Source organism: Nannospalax galili, unplaced genomic scaffold, assembly GCF_000622305.1.
Source record: "Nannospalax galili isolate Female #2095 unplaced genomic scaffold, S.galili_v1.0 scaffold1128, whole genome shotgun sequence".
NCBI classification, from domain to species: Eukaryota; Metazoa; Chordata; class Mammalia; order Rodentia; family Spalacidae; genus Nannospalax; species Nannospalax galili.
In genome coordinates this window covers 2,110,938-2,131,119 of record NW_008358632.1, presented here as the reverse complement: position 1 = coordinate 2,131,119, position 20,182 = coordinate 2,110,938, and the positions used below count along the sequence as shown (strand labels likewise).

Sequence of the window (20,182 nt, the reverse complement as noted above, 5' to 3'; positions counted from 1 at the left end):
GGGGTGGGGGGTGCGGGGTGGGGGAGAGAAAGCATCTTTTGTCTTAATCAAAGCTATGGGGGAAAAAGGTTGACCACCATGGAATGTGCGTGCAGAAGGCAGTCACGGCAGTGCAAGTAAAATCAAAGTAGAGCCGGATGTGGGGCTAGTGCCTGTAATCCCAAGGCTTAAGAGGCGGAGGCAGAAATGCGCATTTTGAAGCCAGCCTAAGCTACACAGTGAATTCTGGAGCAGCTACAGAGATCCTGTCTCAAAACGTAAAACAACAAAAGCCCACCAAAAAAAGTCTTATGGTAAAGGTGAATGAAAGTAACACAACTTCCTTTTATGTTAATCAAAAAATTATTTATCTGTGAGTGTTATGCCTGCATGTAGGTTAAGTGCACTCATGTCGTGCAATGCTGGAGGAGGACAGAAGAGGCTGTCCTATCCCCTGGAACTGGAGTTACAGACAGTTGTTAGCTGCCATGTGCATGCTGGGATTCGAACCTGGGTGTTCTGCAAGAACAGCCAGTGTTCTTAACCCCTGAGCCATCTCTCCAGTCCTCAAAAAATAATTAAAAAAAAAAATCAGAACGGGAGTGGGGTGAGTAATCGGACTGTATTTTAAAACATACATGAAATTGTCAAGGAACAAAATTTTTAAAAAATCAGGTAGCTGGCCTCGCTCTAGCTCACTTTGAGTGTGTCCTCTTAGAGAACACACTAAATCCTCCCAGGCTTCCCCAATGTGGCAAGTGTAAGGCAATTACCTCTACTTATGTCGTAAGGGGTTCCACATCCCAGTAATCCTGGATCGCTCCGATCAATCTGTTGAAAATATAACAATTCTGGAAACCCCTGATGAGGTATTCAATGTGGAAGTGGAGGCTGTCAAGAAATTGTATGAACCAGTTTTTTGGTTCTTGAAATAGGGACGCATACTGTGGACCAGGCTGCCTCCAACTTGCAGCAATTCTTCTGCCTCAGCCTTTGGAGTGCTGTGATTCCAAGTGTGAGTCACCGCGCCCAGCCCATGCACATGTTCTTTATATGCACTTTGCTAAGTCCAAGAACCACGTTTTTAAAAACTCTTTGTACACATCTTTTTGGTTCAAGTTTGTGCCTTTTTTAGGAGCAACAACCATTTCTGGTGGCTTTGAAGTGGAGGGTTCTAAGGTGGCGCCTATGTGAAACTTTAACAGCACAGGTCTCAAAGCTACAGAAAGGCCTAACAGGGATTCTGCCAGGGCCAAGAGCAATAAGGTGCGTCTGCACCCAGTCCTGACCGATTCTTTATTCGGCTCAGTGACCTTGGACAAGCACCATCCCCTGCCTGGGCTCCAGTTTCTAAATCCGAACACTGGAAGTGAACCACGTGGTCCTCCTCAGCCAGGAGCCCGGCACCTAGCAGACCTCGCCATCCTGCAGCTTCCTGTGGGCGCGGCGCCGGACTCTTCACGGTCCCACCTCGCCATCCCCTCTCCGGCCCGCGAAACCCTCACTCTTAAGTCGCAGCGAGTGACCGCGCTTTCGGGAACCACCGCGAGCGGCTCGCACGCAGTTCCTCCCCTTCCCGGAGGTGTCCCCTCGTGCCCCGCGCCAGACACAAGAAGCGCCTGGGCAGACCCCTTAGCGCGCCGCGACCCCGACTCCTCTCTCCAGTTCTCCGGGCGCCCGGTCCTATCAACGTCCAGGGTCCCAACCAATCCCGCGCCCTGCGAGCCATACATTCCGCCCACCCTCCCCGCTGCACACAGCCGGTTTGAACGCAGAGGCCTTTACCGAGGCCAGTCCAATCAGAGGCCCGATCTTACCTGCTCTACCCGAAAGTCCCGTCCCCCGACCAATCAGCTGCCCGCCTAGCTAACCCGGGCCTTGAAACCGGAGGGCGAATGCGTCCGGCCGTTCAACGCCAACCTCCCAGCAATCGGGGAACCCAGCCAATCTGGTCATTATGGAACGACTGCAGCAGGTGCTTCAGATGGAGGTGAGACTTGGGAATATCCTGGCTTGGGGAAGGACAGCCCTTTTGACTTATACATGAACATTGCAACTTTAGACAAGGCTCTCGAGTCAGGTGCCACACAAAAACCATTGCAACGTAACATTTGCACTGTTTGTCTCTGTTTTCTGGTCTTATGCTATTCACTGCATTCATGTTAGTAAGGATTACCTAATATTACTGGTAATTGAACAAAAGTGGAAATTGGGGGCTGAAGAGGTGGCTCATTGATTAAGAACAAGTACTGCTTTTTCGGAGGAACAGAGTTTGGGTCTAGTACATCGAGTGCCTCATAAACTACCTGTCACTCCAGCTCTAGCACATCTGATACTCTCTTCTGAGCTCTATGGGCACTGTGCTTATGTACTGGACACACCCACACATAGAAATAAGTTAATAAAGTGTAAAGAATGGAAGGATTTCATTAAGACATGATTTCTTTTCCTTGTAGCCACATATCCAGAGCACGTCGGATAGGATCCAGTTCCGTGACCTTCAGTCCTTACTTTGTGCAACTCTTCAGGTATGATGGTGCCTTCTTAATTTTTCTGTTTTTTTGAGACAGGCTCTCCCTGTAGCCCCAGCTGGCCTGGAATTCACTATGTAGACCAGGTTGGCCTCGAACTCAACTCAGAGATCCGCCTGCCTCTGCCTCCTGAGTGCTGGGATTAAAGGAGTGCCTCTTTACTTCTTGGTAGCTCCAAGGAAGAGATCTATTCTATTAGTATGACAGGTTCATGTGTACACAGCTCTGAAATAGTGTGGTGATTCTGACCAGAAACTGTTCTCAGAAGGCTTTGATCTGTCACTCGTTGGAAAAATTTCTCATTTTTCATGTCTTTCTAGCAAGATCTAACTTGTTTTCTGTAGGGATGGAAGGGCTTCAGTATAATGGGTCCTTTGAGTTGTACTCTCCTTGTGTCAGCAGCTTTTGCTATTGGTTTTTGTAAAGTGGTTCAAGCCTAACTCAGTCAAATTAGGTTCCCAATTGTGGTTCACTTAATGAAAAGTATAACCCTGAGAGGCTAGGGGAGAAATGGCTCAGCAGTGAAGGGTGTTTGCTCTTCTAGAGGACCTGAGTTTCCAGCACCTCCATGGTGGCTCACAACTGTCCTTAACTCCAGTTCCAGGGTAACTGATACCCTCTTCTGGTCTCCATGGGCATTGCATACATATACACACACATACATGTACAGACATGGAGGAAAAACACTCCGACACATAAAGTACAAATTAGTTTTTAATAAAACATATAGCTTTGAGGGCCAGAGTTATATCACTCAGTAGACAAGTGCTTGCCTAGTATGTACAAGGCCCTTGGGTTCAGTCCCTGCATGCCCTCCCAAATGGCTTGAACTCGTACCATCATCTTTTGAAATATACTTCTCACATTTTATTGTGCTTTTTATTCAGAACAGTCTTTTTCAAGGAGGGACTAGGAAAATTATAATAAAATGTCATTATCTGCTTCGGAAATGGCAAGGAGCTATTAATGCTTTTTGTATTGGGGAACAAAAGGAAAAATCTGGAACTTACCTGAAGCTTATGTGGCTATTGGATTGTAGTATTCAACGATACTTAACTAGATCATCTTACCTATGAACTCACTTTTAATTTTCTTAAGGTTTGGGGTTTTGGGTTTTTTGGGGGGAGGATCTTTTTGAGATGGGGTCTCCCTGTAGTCTCACAGAGATCTGCCTGCCTCTGCTGGGACTAAAGAAGTTTGCCACCACGCCTGGTCCTTTTTTAATCTTAACCTCAAGTTTAGACTGTAGGTAGAGGTACTTTTTGTGTGAGAATTCCTAAAACAATTCCTTGCAAGCTGAAATGCTTGTCACTCAAGTAGGACTAGAGTATAGAGCAGGCTGATGGGCTTGTCAGGTGGGCATGGGTGAAAGCCAAAGGAGTGTTTGTTTGTTTGTTTTGCATCATGGAGGATTATTCTGTGGTTTGGGTAGATGGAGAAACAGAAGAGATTGTTAAAATGAATGTTTGTTTGCAGATGATTGGCTGTGTCCAAGTTCTTCAGGGATAAATATGTTTGATCTTTGCAAATGTTAATGAAAAAAAGAATCAGGCCAGGCATGGTGGTGCACGCACTTGGGAGGCAGAGGCAGGCAGATCGTTGTGAGTTCAAGGCCAGCCTGGTCTACATAGTGAGTTCAGGTTAGCTGGGACTACTGGGAGACCCTGTCTCAAAAAGACCAAAAAAAAAAAAAAAGAATCAGGTTGGGCATGGTGGCGCATAATTTTGCTCCCAGCCCTCCGAAGCAGAGGCAGGCAGATTTCTGTGAGTTCAAGACCAGCCTGGTCTACATAGTGAGTTCCAGGCCAGCTGGGGCTACAGGGAGACCCTGTCTCAAAAAAAAAGAGAGAAAAGAAAAAAGAACAAAAAGGACTTAATTGATTTCCCCCTCCCTCCCCTCCCAAAGTAAAGGCCTGGTGTTCAGATGGGAGGGTTTGGAATTAACAGATTCTTGTTCATTACATAGAATGTTCTTCGGAAAGTGCAACATCAAGATGCTTTGCAGATCTCTGATGTGGTCATGACCTCCCTGTTACGGATGTTCCAAAGCACAGCTGGGTCTGGAGGAGTGCAAGATGCCCTGATGGCAGTTAGCACACTGGTGGAAGGTGGGTGAGCAGCAGAGGACAGGGAGCCTATTTTAGAATGCTGGAAAGACTATCCTTTTACTGGGGCATGAATCAGTTGAAGTGTAAGCTGTATAACTGCCTTCCTTGCCACCCTCATTAAAGTAATGGCCAGCTGGTTAACACCATCAGCTTGGCAGTTTTCTCAAGGGAAATTATTACCTATTTAAGGTTCATCAGGTTCTTTTCTTCCCTGTTGAGGGGAGGAGGAAACAGAAGAGTCTTTCCTGGCGCTTGGTATTTTCTGGTCTGGACTATATTACTTTGAACTTGATATTAAGTGAGTTCTAGGAATTAATTTATCTTTTTGATTGTGGTCTGACGACCCCGACTACAAAATTGCTTTGGGGAAGCCTTATCTGACTTCGGACTCTTTTAAGGACATTGAAAACATATTAAAAAGCACTTTAGAAATTGGGAGTGTCTTGTCAGGTGTAACCTGACGGTGTTAATAAGGCCATTATTTGAGAACCAGACTTATTCTGTCATAAAGAGCCTATGTAGCAAGAACTCTGACACACCAGGCTCCTATGGCTCTAAGGATAGGTTGAGGTCCCTGGGGAAGAGGAGATCCTAGTACTTCTTGGTCCTGCAGCTTGCTGGTCAGCTGGTCTACTGCTGCCTGCCTACTCCAGAAGGGAAGGAAGGAGCCTAGCCCCATCCTGTGAGCAGACATGCCATGTCCCAACCTCCCTCCCCTCCTGGTTGGAGCTGTCTACCCCCAAGGACTGCTTTCCAGCCCCAAAATGGCTGAAGGAATTTATATAGGAGAGAATCTGTCATCATTGCCCCTCCTTACCAGTGCCCAGCTCCTTAGCACTTGGGTACCCACCCCTCTCTCAGATTGGCCTTTCCCAAATCAGACCTAATAAAAAGCAGGTGTCCCCTACTCAGGGACAGGTCTCACCAGGCCGCCTGCAGCTGAGGTCTTTGAGTCCTTGAAGAAGGTCAGGACACCCCCCACTCCAGCACAGTCCAGGAGGCACTCCAGTGCTTCTTCCTGAGTGAGGAGGGGAAGTAGGAGTGGGTGGGGCTTAGATTTGTTCCTAGGGTGGAGGACACCCCCTCACAAATGTAGGACACAGAGTTTAAGCACACAGCCTGGGGCACTGGCTTTGGTGGGCAGGAATCCCCCCTCTATCAGACAAGGCCTGGTACTTGGTGAACTTGGCTATCAAGGCCCACCCTGTCCTGGTCTGAGGGTGGATAGTCCTCACCAAAGCCTCTTCCCCTTGTCCACTGTCTTGGTGCGATGGAGCACTCCTGCCTTGTCCAGGGTCTTGATCTAAAAGAGAAGGGGGTTGGGAAGGGACAGTAATGAGGGGGTGAGCTACAAGAATCAGAGGCTAGCTTCCCCTCAGCTGGCAGCTCCCCTTTGGTTGGGCCTGGGGCTCACTGAGCCTTGTTACCCGCCCAGCCACCTCATTGCTGGTGCTCAGGATGGGGATGATGTTGCCGCAGGAACAAATATAGGGCGATTGCTCCTGAGTTTCCATGTTCTCTACTATGGGACTTGATGGGAAGACAGGAATATGTTTCATCTGTTCCTGCCCCCAGGACCTCCATGCCCCTTTCCTACCCTCTCCTCTGGAGGGCTAGCCTGGGCTGGAGTGTCACTGTCCTGGCTGGATTTCCGAATGCTTCGAGGAGCAGGGATCGGGACCTGGGGAGAAAGACAATGTCATCTATCATCCCCCTCTCCTCTCCCCAGCTCTCTCCCTTCCCCAGTTGGTTACCTGGGGCAACCCCCACCCAACAGAGGAGTCCTCTGGCTTGTAGAAATATGGCTTCCCATGCTGGTCCTCCGACCTCACCCACTGTGGATACAGGGATGATCAGGGCCCCTAGCTCAGGATCCAGGATGGCACCAGGGGCTGGGGCATGAGACTGTGCTGAACTGGTATGCGGTCTGCGATTAGTCTTTAAGGGCAGACCCTAGTGAGGAGAATTGGGGGAGGGAGGGAGGGATGCAGAGGCTGTCTAGATCCATCCACCAGTGGTGCCTTACTTGCTCTTGAGTGAACTGGTTGGTGTAGAACATTTCCTTGTCTGGACCAATCTCACAGGACCAGCCAGGGGGTGTCTCCAAGGGAGAGGTGGGGTCAGGATCATTGAAGGAGCCCACAGGGGAACAGTCCTCTTTTGGGTAACTGGTCAGCAGTTCAGGGTAGTCTGTTTCAGGAGCTGGGGGCTGTGGGGACCAGAAGATGGAGACAGAGGTTCTCAGTACCAGTACTGCCCCTGCCTTCCCAACTTAGCATCAGACCCACCTATGACTCTGTTCCTTTGGGGCCAAGGACAGGAAAGGGAGGTAGAGGCCCCCACAAGCAGCTCTGCTCACCTGGCCCTGCCTCTACTCTCTGGTCCCTAAGAAGCAAGAAGGGGGAAGAGGGGTGAGAGACGCTCAGAGGTGTCCCTGCCCACATTTCCCCGCCCCTCGCTCTCTGGTCCCTGTACAGGAAGCTGGGTCAGAGATGCTCAGAAGTGGTCCAGGCCCTCACCCTCTGCCTGGGGCTGCTGGGCTCAGGCTGGGTTGCATCTCCAGCTCGTCCTGGTGCTCTGGCTCCTCCGACTCGTCCTCCCAAGCTGTCTCGCCCATCAGCGGGTTGTAGAAGAAGACCCTGCGGCTCTCCTCATCCCAGTACTGGCCCCACTCTGTATCCAGGCTCCCCCCGCAGCCCACAGAGGCCCGGGAAGTGGCCGGGCTGGTGGCACCCTCAGCTGACTCGAAGGGCGACTCCCAGGTGGTCACACCCGTGCTGGGGTTGTAGTAGTAGGGGCGCCCAGTGCCCACGTTGGGGTGGGCCTCCCACACCGGGCTGAGGCCAGGGGTTGCAGTAGAGCCCGGCGACGTGGCTAGAGGCTGCCTTTCTATTCGGGATCGTCTACCTACTGGAGGGGAAGGAGGCAACTGTAGGGGCAACTCCAGGGCCACACATAGTGGGGCTGCTATCTGCAACCTGGGCAACGTTTAGCAGTCCTACTACCTCTCTGACTCAGTTTGCCTGGGGGGAAAACGTCTGCCCTACTCATTCGTGAAATTGTTAAAACAAGGAAATGTTCTTGAAAAGTGCTTTGTGAAGCCTAAGTGCAGCACATGGGTAGGTCTGTATGTTAACTGTATTAATAATAACTTGGTTCTCATGACTGCACTTACAGAGGCAAGTGAAATGTTGGCAGGAATGAAGTAATGGTGGGAGACCCATTCAGAGTCCTCTGCATTCCTCTTTCCACTGTCCCACTGAGGGCTCCCACCATTCTAGAAAGTTCTGAGGCTGGGATTTGAATTGCCTCTGACTGAGGCTGGTTTTCAGATCTAAGAATCAGTTCTACTAGAAGGGAAAGAGGATAGCCAGATGGGCTGGAGAATGAAAGGTCAATGAAAGGAGTCACCAAAGGATACACCAAAGGTCTGGGGTATCTAGGGGTTCATCTGGTTGGTCACTCTTTCTGCCTCCCTGCTGGCTGGGGGCAAAGTCTCAGTCCTCAGCCCAACTGAGGCCACCTATCACCTGCCTGGGCTTAGGCCTTATTTTCTGCCACTCCTTGCCCCTGGCCTTGAACTTTAAACTTCAGTAACACTGTATTGTTATAGGTCCCCACCCCTCTCTGCTGGAACTCCTGCAGGCCTGGCTCATTCTTAGCCTGCTTGGGTCCATCTTCACCCAGCTGACCTCTCCTCAGATTCCTCCAGCTGACCTCTTCAGATTCCTCCAGTGTGCCCACCACACCAATACACACTGCCTCTGCCTCATGAGTGCTGGGACTAAAGGGGTACGCCACCACACCTGGCTGGGTTAATAGTTTTCCTTCCTTCCTTCCTTCCTTCCTTCCTTCCTTCCTTCCTTTCTTTCTTTTTCTTTTTTTTTTTGTTCTTTTTGAAACAGGGACTCCCTGTAGCCCCAGCTGTCCTGGAACTCACAAAGATCCGCCTGCCTCTGCCTCCCAAGTGCTGGGATCAAAGGCGTGCACCACCATGCCCAGCGGGTTAATAGTTTTCTAAGAACACATAATGCCCACAGCAAACAGCACATCTCAAAATGGTAGATTTAGTATAATTCTGATTTCAAACAGCACATCTCAAAATGGTAGATTTAGTATAATTCCAATTTTGTGGTTTTGGAAACCATCCAAAATGCTAATATGGGTGGACTGGGGATGTAACTAGGCCAAGTGCTCACCTAGCATGCAGGAAGTCCAAGATTTGATCCCTAGCACTTAGAAGCAGGTGTGGTGGCTTGTGCCTGTAATCCTAGCACTCAAGAGGTGTAGGCCAGAGGATCAGAAGTTCAAGACCATCCTTGGTTACATATTGAGTTTGAGGCCAACTTGGGGTACATAAGACCCTGTCTCAAAAGAGACAAAATAAAATGCTAGCATAGGACTAAACTGGGCAGTGTCATTACAGAGTTTATGTTTGTTTTGCTTTTGTTTTTTGGAGGTTCTAGGCATTGAACCCCAGGCCTCATATACAGTAGGCAAGTCTGATGACCTGAGTTTGTTCCCTAGGATCCACATGGTAGAGGGAGGGAATGACTCCCACAGGTTGCTCTCTGACCTCCACATGTGTGTTGCAGTACACACACACCATATACATACACACACACAAAATAAATGTAATAAAATAAATAAAATCACAAAAGTTCTTCTGTTGACTGAGACACTCCTGCAAGGGGAAGCACATCTCGCTCAAAGTGGCTTCTCCCTGGGTCCAGACAGGAACATAAAAAACATTCAGGGCTAGAGAGATGGCTCAGGGATTAAGAGCACTGGCTGTTCTTGCAAAGGACCCCAGTTTGGTTCCCAGCACCCAAATGATGGCTCACAACCGTCTGTGTAACTGCAGTTCCAGGAGATTCAACATCCTCTTCTGGTCTCTGTGGGCATTGCAAACACATGGTGCACTTATATACATTCAGGCAAAATACTCATACTCCAGCCCCCAAATAAATAAATCTGAAAATAAAACCACTCATTCATCCTATGAGGATTCATCTGCTCTGTTCTTAGCCAGACACCGTGCCAGGTGCTAAGGAATGCAGCAGAAAACAAATGGACACAAGTCCCTGCCTGGCAGGATGTGGGAGACCACGCTGCCTGGCAGCCCTCCCTGCCCCCCAGGGCAAGCAGCCTCTGGAGAACTTGCTGATCAGTCCTCCCTGCCCCCTAAGATAAGCAACCTTTCCCATGACTCAAGATAAGCCTGAGCAACCACCAATTTCCTTAGCCTGCAACCAGACTCAGGGCACCAGGTCCCCTCATCCTAAGGGACATTCATTAACCCGTTGAGACAACACCTTCCCTTCCCCTTCCCCAGCTAACTTCCCACTTCAGCCCGTATAAGAATCCCCGTGGCAGCTTGATCAGAGTTCTTTGTCGTGCTGTCATTCTTCGTGTCTCTTGTCCCATCATTCCAGGTCCTGGGAGTTCGAGTCTCCATCTCCCGCCCTGCAGGCTGGGGCAGCAGGATGGACCTCAAGTGTGCATGTGGTGGAGAGTGTTGGGGCGTGATAGGTGAAATGTGCAGGATGTAAGAGACGGTCACTGTCCAGCAAGAAGGCAAAGGCAGGGGCCATGGGACGGCTCAGCAGGTACAGGCACTTGATGCCAAGTTTGACAATCTGAGTCCCATCTCCAGGACCCACATTGTGGAAAGAGACAGCTGACTCCTGCAAGTTGTCCTCTGACTTCCACATGTGCATCACAGCATGCATACATGTGCATGCACACATAAACACACATACAATAATATAATAAATAAAGTAATAAAATAAAATAACAGAAGTCAAAGGCATGGTGGGATAAGGGAGGCTGCAGTTTTAGACAGGGTGGCCAGTCCCCAGGAATGCAGGTACTGGGCTGAGTTCATCAGTTCTCCTTTACCCTTCCAGGCTCACGTGTGGTGGAGACTCCCTCTCTCCCTCCCTCCCTCCACCCACTTCTTTCTCCCTGACCCCAGACATTATGTGGCATTCCATATTCCAGCCACACTGGGCTGCTCAGCCACCTCCCACACAAAAGGCACCTATCTGTCTCTAAGCTTTTGCTCAGAGTGTCCCCTCAGCCTAGATTCCCTTCTTTCATTTCCTGTCCACTCTGCTCCTGTTCCTTGCTGGGCTTTGGGTCACAGCCTCCCTGGAGGGACATCTAACCTGTTGGAATTCTCATTGGTTTGTTAGTGTCTGATGGCATTCTGCTTTGGAGGTCAGTTAGCAACCCATCCACTGCCCATCTTTCTCTCCTTCCTTCCCTCCCTCTCTCCCTCCCTCCTTCACTCCTTCCTTCCTTCTTTCATTTTTTCTTTCCATGTGTATGTGTGTGGTATACATGTGTGCATGTACATGGGAAAATCCAAGGTTGGCATCAGGTATCTTCCTCAATTGCCCTCTACCTTATATATTGAGGCAGGGTTTCTCAGTTGAACCCAGAGCTCACTGATTTGGCTAGTCTAGGTATCCAGCTTGTTCAGGGAATCCCATCTCAGCCTCTTTACTGGGATTACAGGCAGGCCACCAAGCCCACCAGGCTTTTACATGAGTCCTCACACTTGCACAGTGTGGGGTCTCTCCCTCCCCTCATGGGTCGTTGGCCACCAGTCCACAAGGACAAAGGGAGCAGAAGCTACGAACGGGGTCAGGGCGGCCAGTGAGCACTGATGAAGAAAGCCCTTCCGGGGAGGCAAATTCAGTGAAACAGCTCCATTTATTCAGTGGGGGTTAGGGAAAATATAGTGCTTCAGCTGATAGGTGCTCATAGTATGCTTTATTTACATGTGGTAGTGGGATCCTATCATCTGACTATGGGGCAATGCCTAATTATCATATAGAAAAAACCTGGGGGTAGTTTTTACTCCAGGTAACTATGCCAAAGGTCATGTTCCAAATAAGGTCAGGCATCTGTGCTTGGAGGCACTTTCCAGGTAAGTCAGGCAGAGAGCAGGAGGCCCCCCGCTGAAAAAGGGAGTCCTTCCATATAGGGCCGCCGAGCCCCTTAGAGCTATCTGAACATGGAGGACTACAATCCTAGCAGCAGGGTCCCCCAACAGCACAGCAAGTGCTTTACCCTCTGAGCCATCTCTCTAGCCCCAAGGTAGGTGTTTCTTGTATGACACAGGATGATGTTGTTGATGCCATTGGTCCCCCAACAGGTGAGACACTACCCCGAAGAAAATAGCAGATCCACCCAAACACTGCTTTACTACACGAGTCAATTCTATGGTAAATGTCAGCAACAAACAAACATACTATACCGCTAGACAGAATGTGAGGAAGAACTTGCTGGGGATGAAGCTTTAAACTGCAGTGTCCAGGAGATTCCCTGGGAGGAGAGGACAGAGACCATGAGGAGAGAGAGCAGATGTGCTTTCTGCCACCACAGCCAGGCCCACCTGGGCTGTGGCCTTGCCTATTCCCAGGCAGGGGTAGGAAGGGTCCATGGGTGGTGGAGCTAGGCTTTTTGGAGGAGGGATTTGTATCAGACAGGCTACTGGAGCTAACAGCACACACCAGTAGGCATAGGGGAGATTTAGGAGAGAGAAATTTAGGTCCCCAGTTTGAGAGAAGATGCAGAATCACGGGGGTGGGGGCAGGAAACATTAGGAGGACGGGTTGCTTCAGAGACACTGTTTGGGGAGGAAGGAGGGCCCCTCATGGAGGCAAGCAGGCAGAGTCCACACCCTCCGCAATGCTGCAGCTGCCTAGCTGTAGTACACTGTAGGTCCCTTTAAACTCGGGACCTTTCCACAGAGCCTTACAGTGCTGAGCTAAAGGGAGCTTTCTTTTGCTGGTAAGCTCTTGGGGGCTGGATAAGCCCAGGCCCTCTACTCTGCTTTCAAGGGATGATGGTGGGGCCTCCACTCCTAAAATTCATATGTAGCCACAGCCGAGCAACAGCACCAAGACCTCCCAGTTGTGTCCTATAGACACGGGATACTGAGTGGGAAAGAGGAAGAAACCGCCCAACCTCAGGCCATAAGACTGAGCAAAGAGGGATCTTGGCTTTTGTCACACCCACATTCCCCTCCACTTCTTTATGGTGGTGTGCCCCTTGCCTCCAATTCCATCCCCTTGCCCACAGCAGGTGGCAGCTCTGCCTCTTGCTGCCCCAAGCTCTTGGGATCTCAGATTGCTCTGCTGCCCCCTTAGACAGGAAAGGCCTTCGAGAAGTGGAGGGCAAGAAGGAGAAGGGCCTCGGCCTCCCTGACATGCTCTGTTCTGAACCCCACTGCAGCCATCTCCTAACAGAGTGGGCTGCAGGCCTGCTGGTGCCCCGAGCCCACAAGGCCCTCTGCCACCCCATTAGAGGCTGAGCTGGCTCCCAATCCCTCCATCACTACCTGCACCCGAAGCACCTGGCTCTGTCTCCTGGTCAGTTTGGCAATCATTTCCACCATCCTGGCTCCTCTGAGCTGCTGGGATGGAGCCTGGGAAGGTTAGGGGTGGAGCCCAGGACCACAACCCCACAGGGCTGACACAGGGCAACTGGGAAACCAGAAGTTGCTTCGAGATGGCAGATAGCGGGAGGCTGAGACTGCGGCTGGTTTCCTGTCAGGGCCGTGGAAGTGCTGCCTGAAACAGAGGCTACCTGACTGGGGTGGGGAGTGGTGCAGTTTGGGGTGTTTCCATGTTCCTTTGACTCCACAGGCTGTCCCACTTGACTCAGTGCTCTGGTAACGAAGATCTAAATCCCAGCCCCAGATGCAGCTGGGAGCAGCCTACACCAAGATGTTCACAGGCAAGTCACAGGTGGGGTGGACGATAGGACACAGACAGGTGGAAGGAGCCACTGAGGTGAGGGCTCTGGTCTGAGCTAGTCTGGGGTAGTAGCTCCTCGGCGACACAGGACAGTGAGCAACAATCAACTCTCCCAAAGTCCAGGGAGAATATGAGGGAAAAGAAGAAGGTTGGGGAGGGAGGAGTTCCAGAAGAGGAAGGAGTTTGGACAGATGTGGTGGGGAAGCTGGTGTCTAGACCCTGCCAGTCATGAAAGCAGAAGGGATTGTGACCACACCACTGTCTTCCCATCTGACCATCTGTGTCTGTCTCCTCCAGACTTGGTCACCAAGCCACACCTGCCCTCCTCCACCTGGGTACCCACATATACTCACTCCCACAGGTGTCTATATCCACGAACAAATCTGTCCACCCTCCTCTGAGGACTAAGAGAAGGGAGGGTCACTTCTCCCTCCCTCAAACCTCTCCTCCCTCTACCCCCTTATACAGGTGTGCATTCCAACCCCAGGCACACTTAATGGACCCAGCAGCTGTGGCTGCTCCTCCCCACTTCTCCCCAAAGATGGCCTTGGGGACCATCTTGCCTGCCCTGCCCCACTCTAGGGTGCTTCCATCCTGGGCTTTGCCTCCACAGCTACTCAGCTTGTTTGCAGTTGTTCTGTTTCAGTGATCATCTTGCCCTGACCCTAGCTCTTTTTAATTTTTTAAAAAATCCTTACCCATGTCCCCTCAGCTGTCCTTTCCTGGATCCCCCTGTAGGTTGCAAGGGACACCCAGCTAGATGCAGGTGTGGCATAGATTTGGGCCTCAGGGCACTGGGGAGAAGGCAGAGAGCACTCCTCTGCCCTCAAAGGTTTTGCTGTCTTCTGGCACCTATGGCTCCCTCAGAAGCCCAAACCCCACGGCACACAATCCACAGTTGGCACCGAGACGCTTGCACTCCTTTGCCTGCTCTGGTTGCACAGGCTGGCTCTCAGGCTAAAGTGGCTCCCCCTCCTCCATAAAGTGGGGGTGATGACACAGTGGCTGCCCACAGAGTCCTCCTCCTTCAAGCCTACCTTCATGCCTCTGAGAGGCACACAGTGGGAGGGGCGGGGACACCAGCACAGACCAGCTGTCCATTACCCCACCTCCTTCCTGCAGGCTTCCCTTCAAAATCTTCCTGGGAAGGGCAGGGGCATGAGATAGTGCAAGAGGAAAATTTTGTCCTCTGGGCTGAGGGGCATGGAATGGTACATGCCCATAATCCCAGCACTTAGGAGGCTGAGACAGAACTGAGTTTGAATGTGGCCTGGCATTTGCCCATACAGCCTCTCAGCTGTTTAGTGAGGCCATGTCTCAAAAACAAACAAACAAACAAACAAAAAAGAACAAAACTGAGGGACTCATAAAACAGAAAGGGGCTTGAAAGATGACTCAGCTCTTGCAGAGAAACCCTGGCTTGGTTCCCAGCACCTAAGGGCAGCTAACAACCATCTGTAACTACAGTTTTAGGGAAGCTGATGCTTTCTTCTAGACTCCTTGGGGACCAGGCATGCACATGGTACACATACATACATGTAAGTAAAACATTACTACACATAAAAATTTAAAAAGTAAAACTCTAAAAAGGCTGGGCATGAAGGTACCCACCTTTAATCCCAGCACTGGGGAGGTAAAGGCAGGCAGATCTATATAGCAAGTTCTAGGTCAGCTAGGCTACGGTGAGAGTCTGTCTCAAAAAACACAAAACAAAACAAACAAGAGAGAGAGGAGTGGGAAGAAAGAGAGAGAGCCCTAACCAAAGGCTCAGCTAGTAACTTGCTCAGGGACTGCTGAGGGCCACAGCCTACTGCTCTTTTGCTACCCAGGTTGGGTTGAGGGACAGCAGGAAGGAACTGTGTTCTTTGCCTCAAATCTGTCACATGGTAGGTTCCTCCTACTGCCCCTTCCTTCTATAGAGCAGAGATTGAGTCTCTCTCTGTATCCACCCAATGTTTTAACACACACATATACAGTTATACTCTATATGAGGGATGCTTTGGTCAACAACAGACCACACTTAAGACAGTGATCTAGTAAGATTAAGATGGAGCTGGATATGTTCCTTCATTGTTTTGAAGCTGAAACATTCTTATCACCTAGTAACATGGTCACCATGGAGAGGTGACAACACAGTGTATGCATTACTCATGGTCCCATGGTAGTTGGACCATTGGGGTAAACAAACCTATTTAGTTGCCAGTTGTATAAAACTATCCCACATGCAACTAGATAGGATATAAAGTCCATAGCTCTTGACAGATGAATGACTATGTATTTACTTCTATATATGACAGAAACTTTACTGTGCAATGGCCAGGGCCAGCCCCACATACCTGGTTACTAGGTCCATCAGAAGCACGTTGAGTGACTGGCCCCGTGCCATCTAGGTTTGGCTGAGTACAATCTATGATGTGCGCATGACAAAGAAATCACTTAATGATGCATTTCTCAGAATGTATTTCCATGTTAAGTGATACAGGACTGTGTGTATATATAAAGTTTTAGTCCACTTGTAACAATTTAACTGAGTCTATAACAAAGACTCAAAAATCTAAAAGCCACAAAATAAATGACAATACATTTGATGATTATGTATATTTTATTTTATTTTTCTATGACACTGGCAACTGAATTCTGGGCTTCTTGGATGCTAAGCAAGCACTCTACCACTGAGCTATATTCCAGATCTTTTATATTTCTTATTTTGAAACAGGGTCTAGGTAAGTTGTCCAGGCTGCCCTCCAAATTTCAATCCTCCTGCCTCAGTGTCCTAAGTGCTGAGATTGCAAGTGTGTATCATGCTGGACTTACACAAATGAAAAAAATTCTTAATTTATTTTTATTTTATGTATATGAGTATTTTGCCTCCATGTAGGTGCACCAGGTGTATACAGTGCCCATGGAGACCGGAAGAGGGTGTTGGGTCACTCGGAACTAGAGTTATGGGTAGTTGTTAGCCCTTATGTGGTGTTGGGACCTGAACTGGGTCCTCTGCAAGAGCAGTCAGGGCTCTTAACCACTGATCCATCTCTCCAGCCCCCATAAATCAAATTTAAGAAAACTTTTTTTTCTTTTAAATTCAAGACAAAGTCCTATTAGGTTGTTCAGGCCGGTCTCTTGGACTCAAGTGATTCTCCAGCCGTAGTCTCCAAAGTAGAGCTACACAATACTCTGCTGGTTTTAAAAAATCTGTAAGATGGGGTTTAATATCTACACTTTAAAAAATTAAAATTGGAATGAAAAGAAAATTTAAAAGAGGAAAAATTGTACCAAATGGGGCTGGAGAGATGGCTCAGTGGTTAAGAACATGTAGAGCTCTCACAGGGGATCCAGGTTTGGTTCCTAATATCAACACTGGGCTGCTCACAACTACCTGTAACTCCAGTTCCTAGGGATCTAATGCCTTCTTTTGGTTTCTGCAGGCACATGCATGCATGTGGTGCACATAAACTCATGCAAGCACACATACATACATTTAAAAGAAAGAATCTAGAGAGAAATAAATGTGCCAAGTGTTTGGGCGATATGGGAAAAGGGAAATTCCCCTATAGCATGGGAGGGAATGTAAAGTAGCACAGACAGCATGCAAACCAGTGTGAGGGTTCCTCAAAAAGCTAGAAATAGTATCCCCAACCCCAGCATGGACATGTATCCAAAGGAGTTGAAGTCAGTGCACATTGAAGAGACATTGACAGTCCCATGATCGCAAGCGCCGACACGTGGAATCAACCTAGGTGTCCACCAATGGAAGAATAAAGAAGGCATTGTGTATACACACAGTGGAATACCATGCAGCCATGAGAGTGAAATTCTATCATCTGTGACCACGTGAATGGAACTGGAGGACATTATGCTAAGTGAAATAAATCAGGCACAGGATAACAAATACTGCCTGTTCTTATATATGGGCATTGAAGTGTTGACCTTTAAGAAACAATATAGAATGGTGATTACCAGAGCGTGGGAAAGGTGTGGGGGAGGGATGATGAAGAAATAATGGTTAGTGGGTCTAGGTGGTCAGTTAGATGGAGGAATAACTTCCTGTATTTATAGAACTGAAGGATACCTATGTCTGAAAGCAATTATATATAATTAACTATATATTTAAAATTAGTTAGTAGAGATGCTGGAGAAACAACTCCATGGTTAAGAGTGCTTGCTGTTTTTTCAGAAGCCCCAAGTTTTGTTCCTAGTACCTATATCTGGTGGCTCACATTTGCCTATAATCCTCGCAGCTCCGACCTGTAAAATCTCTCTCTCTCTCTCTCTCTCTCTCTCTCTCACACACACACACACACACACACACACACACACACACAGAGTAAATAAAATCTTAAAAAATTAGCTAGTGGTCAGATATGGTGGTGCACTTGGATGGGGGTTAGAGACTGGTGAATCCCTAAGAGCTAAAGGTCAGCCAGGGCTATATAGTAAAACCCTGTCTCTAAATAAATAAATAAATACGATAAAATAGCTCATAGAGTACATTTTGAATGGTCCCAACACAAAGAAATAATAAATGTCTGAAATGATCAATTGATAGTGATGTTGATCATTAGATTTTTTTTTTTTTTTGGTCTTTTTGAGACAGGGTCTCCCTGTAGCCCCAGCTGTCCTGGAACTCACTATGTAGACCAGGCTGGCCTTGAACTCACAGAGATCCGCCTGCCTCTGCCTCCTGGGTGCTGGGATTAAAGGTGTGTGCCACCATGCTTGGTGATCATTAGATATTTTATGCAGGTGTTGAAATGCCACACTGTGACACACATACATACAACTGTGATGTCAATGAAAAGCTCACTGGGCAAAGGTGCTTGCCATCCTGGCCTGATTATCTGAGTTTGATCCCGAGAACCCAGGTAAATGTAGAAGAGAACTGACTCCACAAAGTTGTCCTCTGACCTCAACACCCTGCTCCCATCATACACACAAAATAAACAATAAATGTTTTTAAAAATCCAAATAAGGAGCTGGAGAGATGACTTAGTGGTTAAGATCACTACCTGCTCTTGCAGAGGACCGGGGTTTGGTTCCCAGTACCCACACAGTGGCTAACAAGCATCCGTAACTCCAGTTTCAGGGGATCTGACTCCCTCTTCTGACCTCTGTGGGTATTGCATACACAGGGGCACTTACATACATGCAGGCAAAACACTCACACATATAAAATAAAAATAAAGTGCTCACCTTGGCAGCATGGGCAGGGATGACACCCAAATTTGTGAAGTTCAGGACAGCTGGGGCTACAGGCAGACCCTGTCTCAAAAAGACCCAAAAAAAAAAATTTTAAATAAGAAAAAAACTGTGTGGTAAAATAATACTGTTAGCAAAGGCAGAATCTTGGTTGGGTGTGCTGATGTATACGTAGTCTCGGCTACTCGGGAAGCTGAAGCAAGAGGGTTGCTTGAGCCCAGGAGTTTGAGACCAGCTTGGGCAACATAGCTAAGCACTGTGTAAAAACACAGATGCTGGGCAAGGTAGCGCAAGCCTTTAATCCCAGCAGAGGGAGTGCAGAGGCAGGCGGATCTTTGTGAGTTCGAGGCCAGCCTGGTCTACATAGTGAGTTCCGTAAAGGCACTTGCTGCCAAGGCTGATGACCTGAGTTAGATCCCTGGAACCCAGGAGTAGAAGGAAATAACTGACTCCCACAAGTTTTTCTCTGCCCTCCACATGTGCACCACAATACGCACACACACAAAAATAAATAAATAAATAAATAAATAAATAAATAAATGTAAAGAAAAAGAAAACTTGCAGGGGATGATTACACCTTATGTAACAGCAGAGGGTATTGTTTCTAATCTAGAAAACCTCCTAGAAATCAAGAGCAACAATGCAGCAGAAAAATGGTCAAAAGACGTGAGTAGCCTAATCACAGAAAAAAAACAAAACAAACTATAGCTCTTCTTAGATATATGGAAAGGGAGATGCAAATCCCCATCACATTAGGACAATAGCACTATCAGGCTGGCAGAAAACAAAAACAGACATGCTCATGTGAGGTGGTGGGAGGGCAGACTGCTTCAGGGATGAAAGTTTGGCCATACACATCTCTCTCCTTTGACCAGATGTCCTTCTGGAATTTTTCCTGCACTTACCTGCCCACGAACAAAAGATTATTTTCTATAGTATTGTTGGTATTTGGAAAAGCATGTAACTGTAGGGAAGGGGAAAATCCTTCCTATGTATCTCTGAAGTTGGCTATTAAAGGCAAACGATAAAAAAGACATGACAGTGTGTACAGGGTTATGACTTCCATTGTGTCACAGAAAATCAAATTGACCGATTCTTTTTTATACTAGTTTGCATTTGTATGGAGAAACTCTGGGGGCTGGAGAGATGGCTCTGCTGTTCTTTCAGAGGACCTGGGTTCCCAGCACCCAAGTGGTATATGATGATCATCCTTAACTCTAGTTCCAGGGGATCTGATGCTCTCTTCTGGGCTCTGTGGGCACCATGCACATGTGGAGCACGTACATACATGCAGCACTCATACACCTAAAATAAACAGAGATCAAAAAACCCTGCAGATACTTTGCCAGTTTTTTTTTTTTTAATTCAAGATTATTAGTGGATGGAAGGGCTAGCCAATGAAATTACAACTTGAACTAAAAATGAAAATGCTTAAGGAGAGTTAAGTAAAAAGTTTAAAGAAGAACTTGAAATATATTGTCATACTTATCAAAGGCAAAGATATTCATGTGAGATTCAAATTTGTGACATCAAGTTCTGGTAGAAGAAATTATCTCCAACATCACAGCAAAAGCACAAACAGACCAAAAAGAAAAGT

General features: G+C 48.2%; 2 protein-coding genes across 3 annotated transcripts in view; one reads left to right on the top strand and one right to left on the bottom strand.

The window, feature by feature from the left end:
* The first annotated feature begins 1,649 nt into the window (after window positions 1-1,649).
* Window positions 1,650-20,182, top strand: part of LOC103724775 (importin subunit beta-1-like) — a 20,205-nt gene continuing 1,672 nt past the window's right edge. The window contains exons 1-3 of one of the 2 annotated variants that reach the window (XM_008821920.2): window positions 1,650-1,969; window positions 2,436-2,507; window positions 4,477-4,618. In XM_008821920.2, the coding sequence (XP_008820142.2) occupies window positions 1,937-1,969; window positions 2,436-2,507; window positions 4,477-4,618 (247 nt within the window). In that variant the 5' untranslated portion in view covers window positions 1,650-1,936. The remainder of the gene's footprint in view (window positions 1,970-2,435; window positions 2,508-4,476; window positions 4,619-20,182) is intronic. The other variant, XM_029558079.1, reaches the window with a different exon arrangement.
* The window catches only part of LOC103724786 (rho GTPase-activating protein 27-like), a 23,870-nt gene continuing 8,932 nt past the window's right edge, over window positions 5,245-20,182 (bottom strand). The window contains 8 exon segments of the mRNA XM_008821925.2: window positions 5,245-5,597; window positions 5,600-5,636; window positions 5,854-5,921; window positions 6,216-6,299; window positions 6,373-6,453; window positions 6,645-6,827; window positions 6,994-7,003; window positions 7,138-7,521. Of these exon segments, the coding sequence (XP_008820147.2) occupies window positions 5,523-5,597; window positions 5,600-5,636; window positions 5,854-5,921; window positions 6,216-6,299; window positions 6,373-6,453; window positions 6,645-6,827; window positions 6,994-7,003; window positions 7,138-7,521 (922 nt within the window). The 3' untranslated portion in view covers window positions 5,245-5,522.